General features: G+C 53.0%; 3 protein-coding genes across 3 annotated transcripts; 1 reads left to right on the top strand and 2 right to left on the bottom strand.

The window, feature by feature from the left end:
* Nucleotides 1-2,068: 2,068 nt before the first annotated feature.
* LOC103173529 (neurogenic differentiation factor 4-like) lies at nt 2,069-3,166 on the top strand. Its single transcript, XM_007886134.2, has one exon. The coding sequence runs from the start codon at nt 2,069-2,071 to the stop codon at nt 3,164-3,166; it is 1,098 nt and encodes a 365-aa protein (XP_007884325.2).
* A 1,674-nt stretch (nt 3,167-4,840) lies between these two features.
* Nucleotides 4,841-7,573, bottom strand: LOC121850909 (baculoviral IAP repeat-containing protein 5.1-B-like). The gene is made up of 4 exons (XM_042344165.1): nt 7,490-7,573; nt 6,505-6,614; nt 5,494-5,611; nt 4,841-4,936 (listed from the first exon to the last, which is right to left on the bottom strand). Exons 1-4 carry the CDS (start codon nt 7,565-7,567, stop codon nt 4,841-4,843), a joined length of 402 nt encoding a protein of 133 aa, XP_042200099.1. The 5' UTR covers nt 7,568-7,573.
* A 3,796-nt stretch (nt 7,574-11,369) lies between these two features.
* Nucleotides 11,370-15,512, bottom strand: LOC103172334 (zinc finger protein 385B-like). Its single transcript, XM_042344164.1, has 8 exons — nt 15,503-15,512; nt 14,003-14,148; nt 13,774-13,884; nt 13,436-13,628; nt 12,874-13,062; nt 12,267-12,442; nt 11,511-11,609; nt 11,370-11,381 (listed from the first exon to the last, which is right to left on the bottom strand). The coding sequence occupies exons 1-8, from the start codon at nt 15,510-15,512 to the stop codon at nt 11,370-11,372; spliced, it is 936 nt and encodes a 311-aa protein (XP_042200098.1).
* Between the last annotated feature and the right edge of the window lie 345 nt (nt 15,513-15,857).

Below are 15,857 nucleotides of genomic sequence, written 5' to 3'. Positions count from 1 at the left end.
GCATATGCTGCGAAGCGCGTTGAGACGTCCCGACGATGGGACACAGGGCCCTGAGAGCCAACGCGAGGATTCGTATTGTTATTGTTGCTCTCACGACGGTTTGAGTCGAACGAGGAAATCTAATTAAACCGAGTGGATTTTCCAACTGAATGGGCAGATTAGAGGGCAGGAGGGCTGGTCTGCGGACACCGAGCACACAGTCTTCCTCTGGGAGGTTTATACATGCGACAGATGGACCTCTGCTCAGCTTCCCACCCCCCCCACTCCCCCCTCTCTCTCCCCCCCCCTCCCCTCCGCCACCACACACACACACACACACACACGCAGGAGTACAGCAGCCCTCGATAGCAAGTCTGCCAACAGCACACGTGTCTTTGGAACCACACAGATGGTCAGTAGCTCTCCAGCCATCGGTGCTGAACTGCCCACTAATCAGACACAGGGCTGGAGCGGGAGAGAGGGAGAGGGGGATAAGGGGGAGACAGCGAGAGAGAGCGAGAGAGAGAGAGAGAGAGACAGAGAGAGACAAAGCGAGTGAGAGACAGAACGAGAGAGACAGAGTGAGTGACAGAGATACAGCGAGAGAGAGAGAGAGAGAGAGAGACGGAGAGCCAGAGAGCGCGGTGAGCCCATCACTGAACCCAACCTCAATGGATGCTCTTTAAGAGTTGATTGCAATCGCTTCTGACCGGGTAAAGTATTTTCCAAAGTTTGTTCCCTGTTCTATTTGCCTCCCGCCCTCAATCCACAGAATATGTACCGTAAAGTGTAGTGACTGCGTACTTTCTGGGCGAAAGGCGGCAGCCGACTGCGCCCGGCAGTGTGGCTCACGAACAGCCGTGGATGGAGTGACCCAATTATTATTATCGTTCGTTTTTTTTGGGGGGGGAAGGGATTATTACCCCTGGAAAAGCGATCCGCGCGCGTGTGTGTGCGTGTGTGTGTGTGTGTGTGTGTGTGGGGAGTAAGGAAAGTCGCCCAACATTTCGCCCCGTCCTGACCCGCCCGGGAATCGAACCCCGGGGTCCTCTCGCTTGTGAGGCGAGAGGTCTCTAACCCCTGCGACACAGGACTCCCGCGTAATGTTTCATAAATCATTTTATTGCATTTTTCCCCCCACATTCTCTCTCTCTCTCTCTCTCGCGTAAGAGGTCATCCGCGTTACGCCCGGGAAGCGCACGAGTCAATGCGTTTGGCGGAGTGTCCCGCGAGGCGCTTCGAGGCGTCTCGAAGACGCGATGAGGGGCTGAATCGAACGCCAGGAGTAGTATTGTTATTATTATTTACCGCTTATTATTATTTCACAATCGCAAACTTTGCCGTAGAGAGAGAGAGAGAGGGAGAGAGAGGGAGAGAGAGGGGGAGAGAGAGAGGGGGAGAGAGAGGGGGAGAGAGAGGGGAGAGAGAGGGGAGAGAGAGGGGGACGTGGGAATCCGTCGAAATGGATTACAGTCCATTTCTGGAATTAAAGGGGAAGCGTCTGCGCAGTCAGAAGAGATGGATTTTCAGGCTGAACGGACAGATTAGAAAATACTATAAGCTGATAAACGAGGAGATGCAGACTGTGTGTTCAATCTGCGCTCAAGGATTTATTCCAATTGCCAGCGACCTTCCCCCACTTTCCTAACAATAGAGGTCCCCCCCACCCCGGAGCTCGGTGGTTAGCGCCCTCGCCTCGCAAGCGAGAGAGGACCCGGGTTCGATTCCCGGGCGAAACATTGGGCAAGTTCCTTACTCCACACACACACACGCGCGCGCGCGCCTCGGTTTACCAGCAGTCAGTAGGAACCCGGTTTCTTAGCCGATTGGGGGATACCTTTCCCGGGGGGTGATAATCCCCTTTTAGAAACAAAATGGTCGCTCAAACCGCGGCTGTTTGTGGGGCCGTCGCTGGGCAAAACACACAGTCACTGCACTTTGCGGTGTATCCCGTGAAGCGCTTTGAGGCGTCTCGAAGACGTGATCGAGCGCCGGGTCGAATGCCGGGATTATTATTATTATTATTTTGATCTTATTATTATTATTATTAAGCACGAGTTGTTGCTGCTGTTTTGCTCAGACCATCGCCATGACAAAGACCTACAGCAAACCCACGGAGATGACACTGAGGAACTTCCTGGAGGAGAGCGCGAGTTCGCAGGACGAAACGAGACAGGGAGACACGCTGGACAGTCTGAGCAAAGGTGAGGAGGAGGAAGGAGAACAAGAGGAGGAAGGAAGCGACAAGGGAGAGTACGAGGTGGGGGGGGAGGAGGAGGAGGAAGAGGAGGAGGAGGAGGAGGAGGATGGGCCCAAGCCCACGAGGCGAGGTCCTAAGAAGAGGAAGGTGACCAAGGCGAGGGTGGAGAGGTTCAAAGCGCGGAGACTGAAAGCCAACGCGAGAGAACGGAGCCGGATGCACGGACTCAATGCAGCACTGGACAACTTGCGGAAAGTCATGCCCTGTTACTCCAAAACCCAGAAGCTGTCCAAGATTGAGACGCTGAGGCTCGCCAGCAATTACATCTGGACTCTCTCGGAGATCCTCCAGACTGGGAAAAGCCCCGAGTCCAAAGCCTTCGTCCAGATGCTCTGCAAAGGCCTATCTCAACCCACCACCAATTTGGTCGCAGGTTGCCTGCAGATCAATCCCCAAGCCTTTATGCTGGAGAGACCAGAAGAGGAGGGGTCTGAGCCTTGCGAGGCCATTGGCTCCGTTAATTCCTTCGACTACCCCACCCCAGGACTCCCCAGCCCAGTCTACGGCAGCCTGGACCCATCTCATTTCCTGCACGCCAAGCCTCACAGCTATAGACCGTTGGTGGAACCTTTATTCGAGGCCCGATCGGCAGATTGTCCCAGCTCACCCCACCCTCCAGCAACGCCAACGTACAAGGACGCCTTGAGTCCAGCTCTGAGCATCAGTGGGAACTTCTCCCTGAAGCAGGAGGCCAGGGCTGGGGAGATGGATAAACCCTACGGCCTCGGGTCTCACTATCCCTCGGCCACCCTCCACGGACCCCAAGGTCAAGGCCCTGTGTTCCCCGCGGGAATCAACCGATACCAGATCCACTCGGAAAACTTGGTGACTTCCTTTGACCCGTACCCCCCTCACCCTCACCCCCATCCCCACCCTCACCCCCACCATCTGCTGAGCTCACAGCTCAACACCGTGTTCCACACATGAACTGCTACGACGACAACACATTGCGTTTGTATATGACGAAGACGTCCCAGGGCGTGGGTTTATTTTGGGGGGTTATTTTGGACCCGAGCTGGGAGTTGGGGTCAGGAGGGGAGGAGGGCAGGGGGGTGGGGGTCTTTATTCGAGGGGTGGGAGGGTGGCTGAAGGCAAAGGCCTTTGACGGGACTTGAAGGAGGCAAGGGAGGTGGGTGGGAATGGGGGATAGAGTCCCAGAGGGTGATGGGGGGCAGCAGAGATGCTGGATGCCCACTCGCTGATGGTGGGGCGGGAAGTGCGGGGGGGACCTGAAGGAGACCGGGCACGACAACAACTTACCTTTTGTAAGTTGTTCAATAATTTTTTTAACATATATATATATATATACGACACCGAAGAGATTAACGACATTTTTTTTAAAACTGATGTTTAACTGCAATTAAAGATGGGATCAAAACTCCAAAGGCATTTTGACTTTTCTTTTGCTTCCTGCTCATGCTCGCTTATCTTATTTGGGTTGCGGTGTGGGTGGGGTCGGTGGGGTGGGGGTGGGGATATCTCAATGCTGGGTGGGTGCCCTCCCGTTCAATCCACGGCTGTTTGTGGGGACGCTGCCGTGCGCCGTTGGCTGCCACGTTTCGCCCACAAAATACAGTCAATTCACGTCCGTTGAGACGTCTCACAGCGTGGTGTGTGTGTGTGTGTGTGTGTGTGGGGTGGGGGGGGTGAGTAAGGAAACTTGCCTAAGGTTTCGCCCCGACCCGCCCGGGAATCGAACCCGGGTCCTGTGGCTCTCTTCAAGGCGCTCCGCAATGCACATTCGCTCACTGTTGGATTGAGAGATTAACTGATCCTGACGGGGGCTTAAAGTTTCCCAATCAGACTCGAGGCAGGTATGTATAATCACCCCGTCTCTCCACCACACACTCAGCATTTCAATTGCAGATCCTCTCCGGAAACTAATCTTTAATCACTTGTTCTCAGAGAGAGAGAGAGGGAGAGAGAGAGAGAGAGGGGGAGAGGGGGAGAGGAAGAGAGAGAGGGGGAGGAGAGAGACACAATACCCATTAATAATAATTAAAAATAATACTTGCATTTGATACAGCGCCTTATCACGTCTCAAAGACATAAGGCGATGCATCAGGGAATTATTACGTCTGTGTCCCGCTGTCCACCCGGTGGCCGGATGGCAGCAGAGTGGCTTTATACGGCACCTTTCACACCAGGAAGACATCTCGAAGACATGCTTAAGAGTCTCCAAACCCAACTGGGAATTCCAGGCCTCCCAACTACACACGGAAATCCCTGCGATAGGTTGTTGGAATGGAATACGCTCTCTCTCTCTCTCTCTCTCCCCAGAGGGATGCATCTTGCTTACCTAATTCCGGAGAGTATCAGGCTCAGGTCGGGCAGATATTCTGTGGCCAAACACGTCACCTTGGGGCCATTTCAGGCTGTTGGATGGAAGGAGGGATGAGATCGAATGGACCAAAGGGTCTTCTCCAAGCGAACCAACCTCGTGAACGTGCCTGTGCTTTTTTTTGTTAAAAAAAAAACCCATTAAAGCTCTGCATATTTATTGTTTTTAAAAATTGAAAGGATTTTTTTTTATTTAGGAATACTCATTCTCGAGGAGCGACGCGAAGGGAAGATTTAGAAGCCTCGTTGGGTAGTCTCTTCTTACACGTGACTGGAGGACAGATCTTCCACTATCCTCTTTCTTGCTCTCTCAATCTCTATCTTGAAACGGCTCATTCGATCGGACGCCACTTTCCTCTACAAAAGATCACCGCAATCAACACGGAGCTTAGAATCACTGAACGCACCATTTGTACGGCGCCGCTATATCAAATGCAAGGATTATTATTAATATTTTTATGATTATTATCATCATATTGCAGCGCAGGAGGAGGCCGTTCGGCCCATCGTGCCTGTGCAGGCTCTTTGGAAGAGCCCCACCAAATTACTCCCACCCCCCCCCGCTCTTTCCCCATTAATAATAATAACACTTGCATTCCGTACAGCGCCTTATCACGTCTTCGAGACGTCTCAAAGCGCTTCTCGGAATACACCATAAAGTGAGTGTAGTGGCTGTGTATTTTGCGGGCAGCCAATCGCACACAGCAGCGTCCCCCACAAACAGCCGCGGGACTGAGCGACCAAATTATTATCGTCTTCTCTCAGGGATTACTACCCCCGGAAAAGTGATCTGCCAATCGACTAACAAGCGGGTCCCAACTTCCTGTTAGGCAAACGGAGGCGTGCAAGTGAACACGCAAACAAAAACACGCACACGCGCACAAAAACCTGCAGTCACTGCCCCCAGTGTTTACCATATAAATTTTTAGTCTTTCCATCTCCAACTTTAAGAATTCTTCCACAGTGATATCATCCACATCGCTCTTCAGGGCCAGAAACCCACAGTTTGGAGAGTGGCTCTGATGTTCTTTCCTGAAGTGTTTTTTTTTTTGGGGGGGTGGGGGGTGGGGGAAGGGGGGAGAAAGAGACAAGTTAGAATAATAATGATCCTTGCGTTTGATACAGCGCCTTATCGCATCGTCGAGACGTCTCAAAGCGCTTCTCAGGATACACTGTAGAGTGCAGTGACTGTGTGTTTTGTGGGCAAAACGCACATAGAATCTTACAGCACAGAAGGAGGCCATTCAGCCCATTGGGCCTGTGCCAGCTCTTTGAAAGAGCCACCAACTAGTCCCATTCGCTCTTACCCCAACTATTCCCACTCACTCCCCCGCTCTTACCCCCCAAAGCCCTTTTTTAAGTCCCTATCCAATTCCCTTTTGAAAGCGCCTCTTGAATCTGCTTCCACCCCCAGCCTTTCAGATCATAACATCTCATGGATATTACAGGAAGAGGCCATTCAGCCCCTGGAGCCTGTTCCGCCATTCTATAAGACCACGGCTGATCTGTACCTCATCGTCGCCCCGTATCCCTCGATCCCCTGACCAGACAAATAATCCCGCCACCTCAGTCTGGACAATGTGAATGGATCCACCCGGAATCCATAGCCTTTTGGGGTGGGGGGGGGGCGAGAGAGCGAACCAACTCCCCTGGTTTCCCTCCTAAATGGGCCGTCTCTAATTATAACCTGATGCCCCACCTCGTTCTGGATTCGCCCCCACCCCACCCCGCAGTTTCCCTGTAGCCGCCCTCTCGAATCCCTTTAGCGTTTTAGAATTCTCAATCAGATTCCCCCTCAACCCTCTAAACTCAAAGGGATAGTTTACACACATACGAACACGCACAGCACACGCACAACATACATACAACACACACACACTCTCTCTTTCTCTCTCCCCCCGACTCCAGATACAAATAGCACAAACCAGGGGTCATCCTCAGGTTCCCAGTTGTCCAGTTCCTTCAGACAGAAAAAGCAGATCACCACATCGGGGTTATTGGGACCAGGAAAGTGGATAAAGCCGGCCTTGGCCATCTACAGGGGGAGAGAGACAGAGAGAGAGCGACAGAGAGAGTCAGAGAGAGGGAGAGACAGAGAGAGGGAGAGAGAGGGAGAGAGCGACAGAGAGAGTCAGAGAGAGGGAGAGACAGAGAGAGGGAGAGAGCGACAGAGAGAGTCAGAGAGAGGGAGAGTCAGAGAGAGGGAGAGGGAGAGACAGAGAGAGTCAGAGAGAGGGAGAGATGGAGAGACAGAGAGAGTCAGAGAGGGGGAGACAGAGAGAGTCAGAGAGGGAGAGACAGAGAGAGTCAGAGAGGGAGAGCAGAGAGAGGGAGAGACAGAGAGAGGGAGAGACAGAGAGAGTCAGAGAGGGAGAGACAGAGAGAGGGAGAGTCAGAGAGAGAGGGAGACAGAGAGCCAGAGAGAGTCAGAGAGAGGGAGAGGGAGAGACAGAGAGAGTCAGAGAGAGGGAGAGACAGAGAGAGGGAGAGACAGAGAGAGGGGACACAGAGAGAGTCCGAGAGAGGGAGAGACAGAGAGAGGGAGAGACAGACAGAGAGGGAGAGCGAGAGACAGAGTCAGAGAGACACAGAGAGAGTCATATATATATGTATATGTATAAATATACACACAGTAAGAGAGAAGAAAATAGGAGTCTTAACACTTAAGACATTGTGAGACATCACAAGAGGTCACTTGAAGAGAGCAGTGAATTTCACCATTAATTGGTCTCTGCGCCTGTGACACAGCGCCCTATCAAGTCTTCGAGACGTCTGAAAAGCGCTCGGGCAGCATACGCCGTAAAGCGCAGCGACCGCCTACGGTTGTGGGCTGGAAAGGCCGTCCTTTCCTATCGTGACGCTCAAAGAGGTTTTCGAGGCGATTTCCGCTCCCGATCAGAACTCACTCACGTTCTCCGGAGTGCTCAGGCAGCGCTCGGTGAACGGCCACTCTCTGAAGCTATCCAATCGCTTCTCGTAGGAATACATCGCCTTATACTCCATCATCGTCTCGAAATGGAGAGCCATAGGAGGGTCACTTCTCACTGGTGTTTCCCCGGAGGATGTGTGGCTTTAAAGACCACTCGTTTTCTGTTTTTTTTTCTCTTTCTCTCCCTCCCTCCCTCTCTCTCTCTCTCTCTCTCCCTCCCTCCCTCTCTCTCTTCCGATCGCAAGGGCAGTGAACCACCTTCAGCTGCTCACCGACCACCGAGGAATCAGACACAGCCATTTGCTCGTTAATCAGTTAAATCTCTGAACCACTCACTCACCGTCCAACCAGTCGTTCAGCGTCCAACAACTTGCACTTACACAGCGTTCCCTTCCCTCACGCGGCGCAGCGTCCCGGAGCGCTTAGACAGTGGCGGAGCATTACGCCACAGTAATAGTAATAGTAATAATAATATCAGTAACAATGTACAACAACAACAACAAGATTCCATTTATAAAGCGCCTTTCACGTCAGGAGGACGTCCCAAGGCGCTGAATGTAGTAACAATAGTAATAATACAGTAGTAATAATGTAGTAATAATAGTAGTAATAATATAATAGTAGTAATAATATAATAGTAGTAATAATAATATAATAGTAATAATAGAGTAATAATAGTAATAATAAAGTTATAATATAATAGTAATAACATGACAGTAATAATGTAGTGATAATGTAGTAATAATAATAATAAGCGCCTCAGCACATCGCCGAGATGTCTCAAAGCTCTTGTTTGTAAAGTGTAGTGACTGTGTGTTTTGTGGGTGAAAAGCGGCAGCCGATTGCGCGCAGCGACGTCCCCACAAACACTCGGGGTTTGAGTGACCAAATTTATTATTGGTATTGTGTGTTTTTTTTAAAAAAAAGGGATAATTAAAGCCCCGTAAAGCAATCCGCGAATCAAGTAACAACCGGATCCCTACTCACTGCTGAGCAAACACAGGCACACGTGTGTCTGTGTGAGTGCATGTGTGTGTGTGTGTATGTGTGTGAGTGCGTCTGTGCGAGTGTGTGTGTGAGTGCGTGTGCAAGTGTGTGAGTGGGTGCGTGTGTGTGTGTGTGTGTGTGAGTGCGTGTGCGAGTGTGTGAGTGCATGTGTGTGTGAGTGCGTCTGTGCGAGTGTGTGTGTGTGAGTGCGTGTGTGTGAGTGCATGTGTGTGTGAGTGCGTCTGTGCGAGTGTGTGTGTGTGTGAGTGGGTGCGTGTGTGTGTGAGCGTGTGTGTGTGTGAGTGCGTGTGAGAGTGCGTCTGTGCGTGTGTGTGTGTGTGAGTGGGTGCGTGTGTGTGTGAGCGTGCGTGTGAGTGCGTGCGTGTGTGTGTGTGAGTACGTGTGCGAGTGTGTGTGTGTATGTGAGTGTAATAATAATAATAATAATAATAATAATCCTTGCATTTGATATAGCGCTTTTCACGTCGGGTGGACGTCCCAAAGCGCTTCACAGAACACACTGTAAAGTGAATTGACTGTATATTTGTGGGCGAACGCGGCGGCCAATTGCGCACAGCAATGTCCCCAACAAAACAGTCGTAGATTGAAAATGACCAATTTATTATTGTTTTTGGTTTTGGAGGATTATTATTAGGCTCTGTGTGGAGTAAGGAAACTTGCCCGAGGTTTCGCCCTCTGCCTGGAATTGAACTCAGGTCTCTCGATTGCAAAGCGAGTGCTCTTACCACTGAGCTACAGGACTCCACACTGAGCTACATACTCCAGTGTATGTGTGTGGCGTCAAGAAAACGTGCCTGAGCTGTCACGGTGGCCGGGGATTGGCCTCGGGACCCCTCGCTATGGAGGTGAGGGCTCCAACCACAGCACTACAGCGCTGCCGTGTACGAGCCGTGCGCTCTGTATGTGTATTATCGGTGCCTCCATCTCACTCTCTCTCTCTCTCTCTCTCTTAGAAAGGAGAGGACTCTCACTGTCTTGGCTGAGGTTTGCGTTCCTGCCATTCCCCCCCCACCCCCTCTCTCTCTCCCCCCCAACTCTCTCTTTCCCCCCCACCCCCTCTCTCTCTCCCCCCCAACTCTCTCTTTCCCCCCCCACCTCCTCTCTCTCCCCCCCACCCCCTCTCTCTTCCCCCCCCCCCTCTCTCTCCCCCCCCACCTCTCTCTCTCCCCCCCCACTCTCTCTCCCCCCCCTCACCCCCCCTCCCACTCTCTCCCCCCCCCCCCCCCCCCACACTACAGGAGCTGTGAAACTGAGACCCCGATGGATGGAGCAAGGCATCACTGGCACAGCTGTTGGTGAGGAGGGCAGCTGATGCCAACCTGGTACGTGGCACTGGGAGCTGAGCTGAGGCTGCCGTGGGGGGTTGTTAGAGAGAGCAAGAGCCGGGCAAACCGATGGAGTCCCATTATACTGAGGCTTCAAACTGTACTGATCGCAACGACCTTCTCTTCCCCCCCCCCCCACCACTTTTCCCCTCCCCCCAAGGCAGCTGGGCGGGGGGCCGGGGGGGGCACGGGGGGAAGAGAGGGTGGAAGGGAAGCTTTAAGGCCCCAACGTTTACCGAGACTGTCTCTCGCAGGGCATCGAGACGCTCTGTGTGTGTGTGTGTGTGTGTCTGTGTGTGTCTTTGGGATGTCTCAAAGCGCTTCACGGGATACACCGGAAACGTGAAGTGACTGTGCTTTCATAGCCAATTTACACACACACAAACGTGTCCAACAAAATAGCCGTGAAGTTGGAGGGACAATTTTATTTTGGCGACTTGTCGATCAGGACAAACTCCCTTCTCTTTTTGAATAGCGTCGCGAGATCTTTAACGTCCGCCTGAACAGCCCAATTATTATATTAATAATAATCCTGGCTTTTGATACAGAGCCTCATCGCGTCGTTGAGACGTCTCAAAGCGCTTCGCGGGATACGCTGTAAAGCCAATTGACTGTGTCTTTCACCCTCTCCCATCTGGGACTCGAACCCGGCTCCTCTCGCCTGCGAGGGGTCCAACCCCTGAGCTACAGGGACGCTACCAATAATAATAATAATAATAATCTAATGTCATTTATAATAATAATAATAATAATATTCCTCCTTGACTGCCGTAACATCGCAGAGGTCTTTGTCTGAAGTTCATTGTTCGAAACGGAAGAAGTCAGGTTCGGGAGTCATCAGGTTAGCAGACACCCCCTCCCCCCGACTTCCTCACCCCCCCCTCCACCTCCTCCCCGTCACCCCCAATCCCCGTTAATATGGGGCGAAGAGGATAGGGGGGAAGGACGTGTGGGCGGGACTCAGGGCAGATCGGAGGAGAGCTCGGGTCAAGGCTGTCGCTGCCACAATGGTCGAGTTTAAGGGGTGGAGAGACAGCGAGGAGGAGGAGGAGGGGGAGGGGGGGCAGAGAGCGGACAGCGTGGGGGGAGTAAACCCAGAGGGAATGGGAAGCAATCCCCCGCCCGGCTTCGGGAGCTCCTTTGTCAGTCCGAGTTGCGTCCTCTGTAAGAGAGAGAGAGAGAGAGAGGAAGAGAAGACCCAAAGTCACGGGTTGGACCAAAGACGAAACAAGAACAAAACACGACAACAACTTGTATTTGCCGCCTCAAAGCGCTTCGTGGGATACACTGCAAAGGGTAGTGACTGTGTGTTTTGTGGGTGAAACGCGGCAGCCGATTGCGCCCAGCGACGTCCCCCACAGACAGTCGTGGAGTGAGTGACCGATTTTATTTGGGTGGGGGTTGCGGGGGGGCAGGATACTGAGCCAGAGAGAGAGAGAGAGAGAGAAACTCCCTTCTCTTTCCCAACCGGGCCGGAGCGGAGAAACGTTCGCCTCAACAGGGCACAGACGGGGAGGGGGAGAGAGGTTTAACGACTCATCTGAAGGACGGCGGAAAAAAATAAGAAGGATAATCAGTCCCACAGACAGACAGACAGACAGAGACAGACAGAGGGACAGACAGAAAGACAGAGGGACAGACAGATAGACAGAGGGGCAGACGGACTCACTGGTGTTGCGATGTGTCTGTGCTGTTTGCTGTAGGGATTGTACTTGGACCTCGAAGTCTTCCTTCCGACTCTCTCCTTGTGTTTCCTGCTGGAAATGTGCTGAAAAACAACAACAACAACTCGCATTTACGCAGCGCCGATCACTCGTGACCATAAACGCGGTCGAATAGGAAGGTCTTCACTCGTGATCTGGAAACGGGCAAAGAGGGGGTTGCGGTGCAGGCAACCGGGGGGAGGGGGGAGGTGACCTTTAGGCACTGTGGGTCGAAGAGGAAGGTCTTCAAGCATGACCTGAAGATGGGGAAGGAGGGGGTGGGGGGGGGGCGAGGAGGAGGGATTGAGGGAGAGAGTGACAGGGTGTTGTGGCTGATGGTGGAGCAGAAAGTGATCCTCCAGTCGACCAGCAACCGGGTTCCTACTTACCTACTGAAACAGAGGCGTGTGAGTGTGTGTGTCTGTGTGTGTGTGTGTGTGAGTGTGTGTGTTCCTCTGTGTCTGTGTGTGTGTGTGTGTGTGTGTGTGTGTGAGTGTGTTTCTCTGTGTCTGTGTGTGTGGGTGTGTTCCTCTGTTTCTGTGTGTGCGCGCGCGAGCGAGTGGGTGGGTGTTTGTGGGGCGTAAGGAAACTTGCCTAAGGTTTCGCCCTGACCTGACCCGCCCGGGAATCGAACCCGGGTCCTCTCTCTCGCCAACCCCTGAGCTACGGGGACGTTACAGCCTAGAGTCGGGGCGAGCTGGCAACTCGAGCTCTTCGTTCACCTGCTTGAGCTGCAGATCGGAGTGGACGCGAACGTCACACAGCTGGCAATGGAAGTTCTTCTCCTGTAAACCACAAGCCAAGATGGTCTGAGCTTTGACCTTCCGGCTGGACCTGGGGTAGACCTTTATAGGACCTGCCCCACTGTGGGCTTCCACCAAGGCCTTGTGTTTGGTGCCTGAGTTGAAATGGGCAAAAAAATCCACAAGTGATTACAATACAACATCAACAGTAATAAATCTTCGCGTTTGATACAGCGCCTCATCATGTCTTCGAGACGTCTCAAAGCGCTTCGCAGGACACACTGTCAAGTCTCAAAGCGCTTCGCAGAACACACTGTCAAGTGTAGTGACTGTGTATTTTGTGGGCGAAACGCAGCAGCCGATTGGGCCCAGCGACGTCCCCCACAAACAGCCGTGGGTCGAGCGACCGATTTATTAAGATTATTTATTATTATTACAACCACAACAACCAGCGTTTTTACACAGCTCCCCTCAGGCAGAACAGCGCCCCAGAGCGCCTGATAATAATAATAATCCTCGCGTTTCATATCATGTCCTCGAGACTACAAGAGAAAGAGAGAGAGAGAGACAGAGGTTGGTTGCTCACCGGTGTTGTGAGCTTGTAGCTGTGAGCGTGAGTTCACCACGACTTTGCAGAGCGAGCAGTAAAGCAACCTCTTCGCCTTGTCCTCCTCGGGCTCACGGCAGGTCCCGGTATCCACGGTGAGACTCTCGGACATGCCCGGGATGGGGAGCTGGTCTGGGGCTCCGGAGTCCAGGATGAGGCCGGAACCCACTGGGGGTCGGCCGGGATCAGGGGAGAAGAAGCAGAGAGATACTTTGGTCCAACCACCAAGGAACCAGGTGCTGCCAGAGGGAGATACCCAATTAATCATCATCATCATAATAATCCCTGTGTTGATACAGCGCCTTATCACAAGTCTTCGTGACGTCTCAAAGCGCATCACAGGATAGACTGCGAAGTGTAGTGACGTGTGTTTTGTGGACGAAACACGGCAGCCAAATTAACTCGGATTTTGCGCTTTGCACATCAGCTCGAGAGTATTATTACTGCTTATTAACTAGGAGTGTTATTACTAGTTATTAACTAGGAGTGTTATTACTCCATACATTAAGGTAGAGTCAGGAAGCAGAGAGAGTGGCCTAACCTGGTGTGTTGTTGGTGGTGGTGTTGGTGTCGGTGCGTTGCTCAGTGGTCCCGGCTGTTTTGGAGATGGGGTTTGGGGTAATGGACTGGTCACTGCCCCGGTGATCAGCTGTGATGGGCTTCATCTTATTCGACTCCAGTCCCTTGACCTTCCTGGCATGTTTGTTGCCTCTGTAGTGAGACTCGGCTTGGTTCTGTAACACACAACATCCAGGAAAATAAATGACCTCCTCGCCCCCTCCACCTCACTGCCTGTCCCCGACCCACGGCCACTGTCTGTCCTTGACCCACTGACACTTCCTGTCTCACAGTCACTTTGTGCCCAGGACCTGACCTGACCTGGGAATTGAAGCGCAGTTGGCAGACATGACAGGAAATGGCCTGTTTCTTCCTGGGGCTGAAAGGAACTCCGAACGTGTGGCTGATGATGGCCTTCTGCACCGGCTCCAACTGTAAAGGAAGGAAGAACAAGATCAATAATAATAATAGTCCTTGCAGTTGGTAGAGCCGGGTAGAGTTTGAGGTTGAGTGAGTCGGGGGTGGGGGCAGGTCTTGGGGGAATACTCACTGCGCTGAAGTTTGGGAAGAGCTGGACTGGGGCGGAGGTTGTATCGAAATGGAAGGAGATGAGGGGCTTCACGTCCAGCAACGACCGCAGCAGTCTGGGGGGTGTCGGCACCAGAGCCTGGAGCCCCCCGAAGCCATTCGCACCCCCTGCAACACAAGAGGAAACCACAGTCGCTACGCTTTACAGTCTACCCCGTGAATCTCAGACGCGATCAGGCGCCGGGTCCAACCCGGGGGAATAATTATTATTATTATTAAGAAGCACAACTTGCATTAACACAGCGCTTTCCGCACGCAGGATAGCGCCCCAGAGCGCTTGAGAGTGGTGGTGGTGTGGGGGGGGGGAGGAGTGGCGGGGGTGTGTGGGTGGGGGAGTCTGGTAGTGGGGGGGGTGGAGTGAAACCTGCTTAACGTTGCACCCCCCCCTCCCCCACCCCGCTAGGGAATCGAACTCCCTTGAGAGGAGAGCAAGGGGAGAGCTCTAACCGCTACGCCACGGGGGGGGGGGGGGGGGGGGGGGGCAGATTATTTTCTCGCTCGGCCCGAAACGGGGCAGTCCGGGGGACGCAGCTGGAAACCCAAACAAGAACAGCGACGTCCCCAGAAAGATCCTCCGCAGCGCGACACGTTCCCTCCTACCCCTCGCGCACACTGTCTCTCTCTCTCTGTGCCTCCCAGCTAACACCTGAAACAAAGGCATTTCTGCCGTGGTCTGGAACGTACCCTCAGGCTTCCCTTCTCTGTTCCCAGCCTCAGCTCGGAAACTCAGGGGGAGAGTGGGGTGGGGGGGGGTTGTGGGGGGAGAGGCTGTGGGGGGGGGGCAGCAGCTTTGACAGTACAGAGCGATTACGGCAACTGCTGGGTCATGACCATCGTCAGATGCCCCGGACGATAATTCCCACCCCCCCCCACCCAAATGCTTCGGGTGAGACGTTAAACCTCACCGCCCCCCCCCCCAACCACCCCCGGCTGTGCCCTGCTCAGGTGGACGTTAAAGATCTCCCGAAAAGAGAAGGAAATGTCTCTCTCTCTCTCTCTCTCTCTCTCTCTCTCCCCCAGATAAAATTGGTCGCTCGCTCCACGGCTGTTTGTGGGGGACGTCGCTGGGGGCAATTGGCTGCCGGGTTTCGCCCCCAAACTACGCGCACACTCACTACAGTTCACAGTGTGGTCCCGAGAAGCGCTTTGAGACGTTCTCGACGACGCGATAAGGTGTGATATCGAATCCAGTGCAAAGATTATTATTATTATTATTATTATACAGTGCCTTTGACATTGGGAGGACGTCTCAAAACACTTCACGTTGTGTAAGAGGGGTGTGTGTGTGTGTGTGCGTATTAGTGTGTGTAGAGCAGTGTGTGTATGTATGTGTGTATGTGAGTGTAGAGGTGTGAGTGTGTATACAGGATAGAGAGAGGGAGAGAGAGAGCCACAATAAAGTCCCTGCGACTGCCCAACAGTCCTGTGTTTGCTAACACGACTGCAGATCAAATCAACTTACCCAGTAACATGGTTCGGGGAGTCAGTCGACCGCTGGGTGGGTGGGTGGGTGGGAGAGGAGGCAGAGGGTCTTACGGCAGATCCCACCGGGTTTACGATCAAGGAGTCAGGTGAACTCTACAACGTGCTATACCACAGAGAGAGAGAGAGAGAGAGACATTAATTTGCTCTCGTCTGCACCTCGTTAGGCAACACAAGGGTGTTGTCTCCCACTGGTCTGACTCCCAGCAAACGTAGCCCAATCGATTTGACAGGTAACTGGATTCCGCCTCCCTCCACACCCCCAACCGCACCTCCCACCCCCTCCGCCCATGACTCTGCAACTCACCTTCCCTGCTCCCGCGCACACAGTCCCA

Source organism: Callorhinchus milii, unplaced genomic scaffold (assembly GCF_018977255.1).
Source record: "Callorhinchus milii isolate IMCB2004 unplaced genomic scaffold, IMCB_Cmil_1.0 Scaffold27, whole genome shotgun sequence".
Lineage (NCBI taxonomy): Eukaryota > Metazoa > Chordata > Chondrichthyes > Chimaeriformes > Callorhinchidae > Callorhinchus > Callorhinchus milii.
Note: the sequence above shows the minus strand (reverse complement) of the source record. Positions and strands in the feature narration are given on the sequence as shown.